The sequence below is a fragment of the Littorina saxatilis genome, linkage group LG12 (genome assembly GCF_037325665.1).
Source record: "Littorina saxatilis isolate snail1 linkage group LG12, US_GU_Lsax_2.0, whole genome shotgun sequence".
Classification (NCBI taxonomy): domain Eukaryota; kingdom Metazoa; phylum Mollusca; class Gastropoda; order Littorinimorpha; family Littorinidae; genus Littorina; species Littorina saxatilis.
The window spans coordinates 47,909,213-47,917,005 of NC_090256.1; the positions used below are offsets into that span (position 1 = coordinate 47,909,213).

General features: G+C 41.5%; 1 protein-coding gene across 1 annotated transcript in view; it reads left to right on the plus strand.

The window, feature by feature from the left end:
• The first annotated feature begins 2,516 nt into the window (after positions 1-2,516).
• LOC138982104 (platelet binding protein GspB-like) overlaps positions 2,517-7,793 on the plus strand; it is a 59,904-nt gene continuing 54,627 nt past the window's right edge. Inside the window, exon 1 of the mRNA XM_070355326.1 lies at positions 2,517-3,615. Coding sequence (XP_070211427.1) covers positions 2,607-3,615 — 1,009 coding nt within the window. The 5' untranslated portion in view covers positions 2,517-2,606. The remainder of the gene's footprint in view (positions 3,616-7,793) is intronic.

Consider the following 7,793-nt stretch of genomic DNA (forward strand, 5'->3'; position numbering starts at 1 on the left):
GCCGCGGCAACAACGGGCCGCGGCAATAGCGGGTTGACCCCGTCCAGACGACTGAAGATGAGTATCATTGTTCTGCGCGAAGTTAGAATCCGGTTTCATTCTAGAATGGACCGGGTCCAGGTTGGAATTCTAACCCTGCGCAAGTACAGGGGTGCCATTCTAGAATGAAACCCTTGTTGCTGGTCCATTCTGAGGAAAGTTGACATGCGTGAAGCATCGCGAGAGTGAATAAAGGGGGCCGTAATGTTTGTAGGTAAGACAGAGTTGTCTTCCCTTGAATTATCTCCACCTGCACCTTCCCTTTGATAAAATGGGGCTGATTTGTCTACCCCTGAAAATAATCCTTTGGCGATCTTGCGATGTCATGTCATGTCAAGAAAGTTGACACTCCTGAGTACGCAATAAACAAAGGCAGACCATAGCAAGGGGGACTACCAGGGCGGTAATGTTTGCAGGGCAGTTGTTTTTGTGATGACTGAGAGCCGGTTGCGGCCGCTTGCAATGTCAGCGCTGTCTCCCTCTCGGAAATGTCCGGTTTTTTGACAATTTTTTTGACAGACAGACAGACAGACAGACGGTCAGACCGACTAACCGACAGACAGACCAACATAAGGACAGAGTGAGTTATAGAGCTGTTGTCACAGGTTTAAAAAAAAGTTGACATTAACAAAAACAGAAATCAACAACAACTTTTGTCTGGTTTTATAATATTATGGGAAAACATTGAAAGCAATTCATAGTAGTAGTACTACCACAACAAATACTCTCAAAGGGGAATTCCATGCCTAAAAGTTTGACAGTTTTTATTTAATCTATCAGAATCCCTACCTTCCAAACTGTGATATGCCCACGTTTCAAACTCTTCATGTATATGAATAAGATTAAAAGTTACAAGCGAGATCGGCAAAACACTGTCAGTCCGGAAATTTCCGTTCGTAGCGATCAGCCTGCTGAGTGTCTCTCAAAATCGTAATCACTTTCAGAACATCACAATCCCAATTCACGATGTCTTTGAGTAAAGTGTAAAAAAACCGAGAAAAAAACCCAACCAAACACACAAAAAACAAAAACAAACAGAGAATCCAGTTACTGACAAGCGAGATCGGCAAAACACTGTCAGTCCGGAAATTTCCGTTCGTAGCGATCAGTGCTGAGTGTCTCTCAAAATCGTAATCACTTTCAGAACATCACAATCCCAATTCACGATGTCTTTGAGTAAAGTGTAAAAAACCCGAGAAAAAAAACCCAACCAAACACACAAAAAACAAAAACAAACAGAAAATCCACATTTGTGGCTTTGGCTGTGTGATAGTCTAACAGTGAAATGACTATTCCAACTTGGACCCAAATTCCAACCTTGCGCACGGCCGATTCTAGAATGGACCAGCAACAAGGGTTTCATTCTAGAATGGCACCCCTGTACTTGCGCAGGGTTAGAATTCCAACCTGGACCCGGTCCATTCTAGAATGAAACCGGATTCTAAGAACGCGCAGAACATCATCATCATCATCACCATCACAGATTATCATCATCATCATTATCACCGGGCCGGCACGTGATCGGGAGGTCGTGGGTTCGAACCCCGGCCGGGTCATACCTAAGACTTTAAAATTGGCAATCTAGTGGCTGCTCCGCCTGGCGTCTGGCATTATGGGGTTAGTGCTAGGACTGGTTGGTCGGTGTCAGAATAATGTGACTGGGTGAGACTCAACCTGTGCTGCGACGTTTGTCTTGTGTGTGGCGCACGTTATATAATGTCAAAGCAGCACCGCCCTGATATGGCCCTTCGTGGTCGGCTGGGCCGCTAAGCAAACAAACAAATCATCATTATTATAATCATCATTATCATAATTTTCATCATCATTATCATCATCCTCGCTAGATCTTCCAAAATGCATCATAACTCCCTTATATTTTATTTCTGTGACTTAAAACTCGGTGTAAAGGCAGATGATGTCCTGAAGATACGAGATATATAAGAATATTAAACAACCGTACTTTAATCTATGGTCGTGCCTGCGATTCTAAAAACAATGCGAACATGGTCGGACGCAGATATCCGATGCTTGCACTTTTGCTCGCTAGCTCTTCGAAAATGCATCTTAACTTCCTTATTTTTTTTATTTCTGTGACTTAAAACTCGGTACAGAGTATGATAATGTTGTGAAGATTCTAGATATATAAAAATATTACATGAACATTCTTTATTTTGAGGTTGAGCCTGCGTTCTTGATCAATGCGAACATGGTCGGACGCTGAACCACGATGCTTTTACTTTTGCTCTATAGCTCGTCGCAAAATACATCATAACTCCCTTATTTTTTATTTCTGTGACTTAAAACTTGGTATAAAGTCAGATAATGTTGTGAAGATACTATATATATATATATATAAAATAGTACATGTACATGCTTTAGTTTGGTAGCGCAAGGTAGTGCAAGGCCGCGTGCGGTCGCGTAGTATTTAGTCAGACCCGCATAAGAAGATCCTTCCTCGGGTCAAAAGAGAGCATGAATGGCGACCGTCGAATCCCTGCAAGTGGAATGCGCTTAGTCCGTCAAACATAACTGCCTTAGTAAAGCCAAAATTGAAAGCTAGCTTGACTATGAATCTGCCGAGGAATCGCTGTCTTCGGACTGTAAAACTGGTAAAGTCAAAGATGAAGAACGATCGAGGGAATGCTCTATCAATGAGAATGGTCCTGACGATCGCCGTTTTGGGTCTGGCACTGGCAGCAAGGAATGCCACTCGGCACTATTTTACCCCACATCAGCCGCCCGGTACACATCGAAGCACCTGTTATTATTATTTCATTCGAACTGTCATCATCCAGTCGCCGTCGCACCAGGGAATCGGCACTTCTTCGGCTGAGTTGCAGTTACAACTCTGGCTGCATCTGCGCTGGAAGACCAGAGCGAAAAACGGACCCGTGCTTGAGTTTGGTGAAGATAGAGGCTTGCAAATGGTGATCTTACTATTGATGAGCGGTATTGAGCCGAATCCTGGACCGTTCACTCCGTCTAAGAGCACAGATCCGTGTGGTATTTGTAACAACATGTGTGAGTGGGATCAGCACGCTTTGGCGTGTGACAGCTGCAACAAATGGATGCACAGGAAATGTTTGCGCTACACCATCTTTGAGTACCACGAACTAGCACAATCTGATGAGCCGTGGGTATGTGTTGCCTGTAAAAAGGAAGAAAAGACACTGTTTGCGAAAGTTAAAAAAAGATGTAAGAGGTCTCGCGCTGCTGTAAACGATGGTGGCAATATGAGATCTGACCCCACAGAAAACAGTACTGATGTGCAAGTTCCACCTTCAACTTCGAGTAACCAGGACCAGAGAGAAATTGCGGGCACTAGTTGGCCACTGTCCTCATCAGAAAGTGAATCTCTTAACGAAAATGACATCAACTTTACAGAAGGAGACTTGAATGAGGGTGGGAATGAGCGCTCGCCAGCTAATGAACAGACTGTGCCTGAATGTTACCACTCCCAGGAATTTGAAGAAACAGCCGAGAGTGAGGGTGAAAGGGATGGCAGTTCCATTTCAAGTGACCGTTCATCTGATCAACTGAATAGAGAGATCATTTCCTATCTTTCACCTTCAAAAGGTTAGCCATATGTTGTGGGAATTTGAGAATACTTTTGGCTGCTTTCCCTTTTAGCCTCTCTCTCTCTCCATCTCTGTGTTGTGTGGGTGAATGTGTCGGTTTTAAACATACAGTTACTTCTTGTCCTTATTGTTATTTTGACAACAGATTTTTTTTTTCATTTATAACAATAACAAAATTCACTAGGTTAAAAGAAAGAAGGGTTAGACAAATGACAGCAAATGACACAGTTACCTCCCTTGATGGGAGAAAAATATGATTTCACCAATTAATTCATGAAGCAAATGAACAAATGACTGTTAATTGACCGGTTCAAATTTACAACAAACTTATTTAATTGGCTTTGTTCCATATGATTACTTTTGAAAGGACCCACTGTACAACAACAACAAAAATCTGATGTTTAAGGTAAGTAATTACTCCAAACCTGAGAGATACGGATGCCCCTGGAGCCATTGGTACTGCAGATGTCTCTCTCTCTCTCTGACTTTCCCTCTAGTCTTAGTGTAGTGTCCGTTTGGTTTGTTGGTGTGTCTGGTGGTTGTGTTGGAAGAGCTTGAAGAAACTACACTACTATCTATTTTGCAGCAAATCATAAGGCCTAAAAAAAAAATAGGTGTGGTTACGGTAACCCGACCTACCCTATTTTTGGGGGCCGACCCTACAACTTTTTATTACATTTGTCAAAAAATACCCAAAAAAACAAGTAAACGAGTGCAGAAAACGCAATGAAAGCGAAAGTGCCCGAGTCGCACACTTATTTCCCTGTCAAGTAGGTTTAATTTGTACACATTAGAAAAAAAAGTAAAAAAAAAAAAAAGTGATTGCCTACCTTCCTACCCTATTTTTTTTGGCTATGTTACCGTAACCACACCTATTATTTTTTTTTGGCCTAAGGCCTAAAAAAAAATAGCTGTGGTTACGGTAACCCGACCTACCCTATTTTTAGGGGCCGATCCTATAACTTTTTATTACATTTGTCACACACAAAAAAAAAAAGTGCAAAAAACGCAATGAAAGCGAAAGCGCCCGAGTCGCACACTTATTTCCCTGTCAAGTAGGTTTAATTTGTACACATTAGAAAAAAAAGTTAAAAAAAAAAAAAAAGTGATTGCCTACCTACCTACCCTATTTTTTTTTGGCTATGTTACCGTAACCACACCTATTTTTTTTTTTGGCCTAACAAGCAAGGCCATTCTTTCTTTCTTTATTTGGTGTTTAACGTCGTTTTCAACCAGGATGGTTATATCGCGACGGGGAAAGGGGGGAGATGGGATAGAGCCACTTGCCAGTTGTTTCTTGTTCACAAAAGCACTAATCAAAAATTTGCTCCAGGGGCTTGCAACGTAGTACAATATATTACCTTACTGGGAGAATGCAAGTTTCCAGTACAAAGGACTTAACATTTCTTACATACTGCTTGACTAAAATTGACTGGGATCAGCTCGTTACTCCCCCCTATCCCTACTTCCCCGGCTCGTTACTTTCCCGGCTCGTTACTCCCCTGTACACAGAAAATGACTGGATAACCCTGTGATAGTAAGTTGGCACAAAGATGTACTGTACACGAATGTACAGGCAGATCTGACAGTTGTAAGTTCTTTAAACATGCTCTCTTTCTCTCTCTGTCTCTCTCTCTCTCTCTCTCTCTCTCTCTCTCTCTCTCTCTCTCTCTCTCTCTCTCTCTCTCGTAACGAGCCGGGGGAGTAACGAGATGCTCCCAAATTGACTATATTCTATACAAGAAACACTTAACAAGGGGTAAAAGGAGAAACAGAATCCGTTAGTCGCCCCCAGCATCGGGTAAATTCTTCCCCCTAACCCGCCGGGGGGGGGGGGGGGGGGTAGCAAGGCCATTGCTGATAAAAAGGTACAAAAGGGGTCATGAAAAAAGAGCACACCAAAGAAGAAATAAACCCCAATAAAAATGTGGGTAATCTTAAACTATAGTGTGTTAAATTCATAGCTCAAATTCGGTGGAATTCTGTACTTATTTATTATACAAGTCCCTGTAAACAAGCCAAAGAACATTTGTCGTGAAATTAATTGACGGATTGATCTCCAAACTTAAGCATAATTAATTAATTTGGTTGTTTGATCGACAAAAATGATGAGAAAACGCTTACGTTTTCAACCAAGGGACATCATTTACACGATATAGTTACGTCCCCTGTCGGATTGCACGGATGATTCCGTCTTTGACGCATATATATATATAAATGAAATGCAATCATACACTAAGGTACATACTGTGATTTCAAAGGGATCTAAAATGACTTGTTATACTTACAAGTGCAGGTTCTGCAAATTTGGAGGCTTTACCCCTTCACTGCCCATCCCATACTAGGTACATGGTCATTTTCAGTTTGTCATACGCCCATAACCGTACTAGTTACGGGGCATTTACGTCAGCAACATTTTGGAAAACTAAATCAGTAATGTGAGGTAATATTGAAAACTGGTCCAACCACTTATAGGGTTACGAAAGCACAGTTCTTTCCCATTGACGGTTCGGATAAGTTAGTGCCACGTGGCGAAAACTATCTGAGAAATTTCCAACTGATAATCGTATTTATCAATTTTTACTATAACAATCACAAACAAAATCCAATTATCATGATATCACATAATAGCCAAGGACTATAAGCAAAAAAACATGCCAAAGATCTGAGAGATATCTCAATAAATGAATGAGCAGTAAACAGGGTTTGCACAATCCTTTAAGGTTTTTAAAAACTTATAAAAACTGACCGTCCCTTTTCCCTTGTCTTGGTTTGGTTGATTTTGCCAAGTAAATGGTCTTTCAGTCATCCGTGGCTTTCAAAACCATTATTTTCACAGTCGCTCACAAAAGACACTTCTGACTACAAAGGAAAGGGTCTTTGCAAAGCTTGCAAGAAGTCATTTCACATTTTTTCAATGGAAAAATCTGCAGTAGCCACTCAAGTAAAAGATATTGGTAAATTAGCTTGGGAATGTTATGTCTATGTGCCGAGACGTAAAAGATTGTAATACAGTATTTATCTTAGCGAAGCTGGAGGTATCCCACGAAGGCTATACTGTAATGGCCTCGAGAAATGTTCATGCCCATAATACATGATAAAGAAGGATTCTTTGTGCACAAACTTAGGCTACAGTTGGGGATGGAAGTTCACCATAAATTGGTAACATACTAAGTAAAATACGGTGGGTGACGACCAATTCTTCGATTTTTGATCCGTCGATTTTTGATCCGTCGCCACCCAGGGCAGATAATTATGTTGGGTGAAATTTCCAAGACTACGGCATAATGCTCGTCAAGATGTTTTGACATCAATGCATTGTGACATCATCCCCTCTCTGGGGCTTTTCTCTCGCGCACGATGCCTGGGTGTGTTTGCATGTTTATGTGCACAAGTGTGTATATATATATGTGTGTGTGCGCGCACGCGTGTATTTGTGCATGCGTGTGTATGTGTGAGAGTGTAGCTATATATCTGTGTGTGTGAGGGTGTTTGTGTGTGTGTGTCTATGTGCATGTGTTTTGTCTGCATGAATGGTTTGTGTGTGTGTGTGAGTGTGAGTGTAGGATGTGTGTGTGTGTGTATGGAGAGAGAGTGAAAAGAGTGTGTACGTGTCATTGTGTGCGCATGTATGTAAGGCGGGTGTGTGTTGATTTCTGGCTGACTATGTGCAAGTGAGTGTGTAAAGCCGAGCGGTCTTAGCTTCACATTTCTGACACCAATTTGTACCCCGAAAGTGAGACGAGCTTCACATTAACTCTAACTGTCTGTGTCTTAGATGTTATACGTGTTTGAAGGTCATTTGTCAGGATGGCAATCACACGACAGAACAAACAGACACACAGAATATAAACTCAAGAAGAGGCTGGTGAAGTTCAAAAATGCATTAAATCAAAACAAATCATGAAAACAACTCAATACAAGGTGTAGGTTCTTTTCAGAAAGTATATATATCTGTACATATTGGTTCACTCTATTCCTGTAATTTTTCTTCTACTTAAAAATATATTCTAAGTCCTAAAATGGCTGAAAATTTGGGCGGGGGTTCGGGGCCTGAGTAAAAATAAAGTAAAAGAGTAAAGTGACGCCACTTTACTTGCCGTGTGGTAACCTGGGACTGCGGAACGTTTGTTTTTAACCCTGTTCAGTCCACAGGGCGGAGTCCGGTATACCATT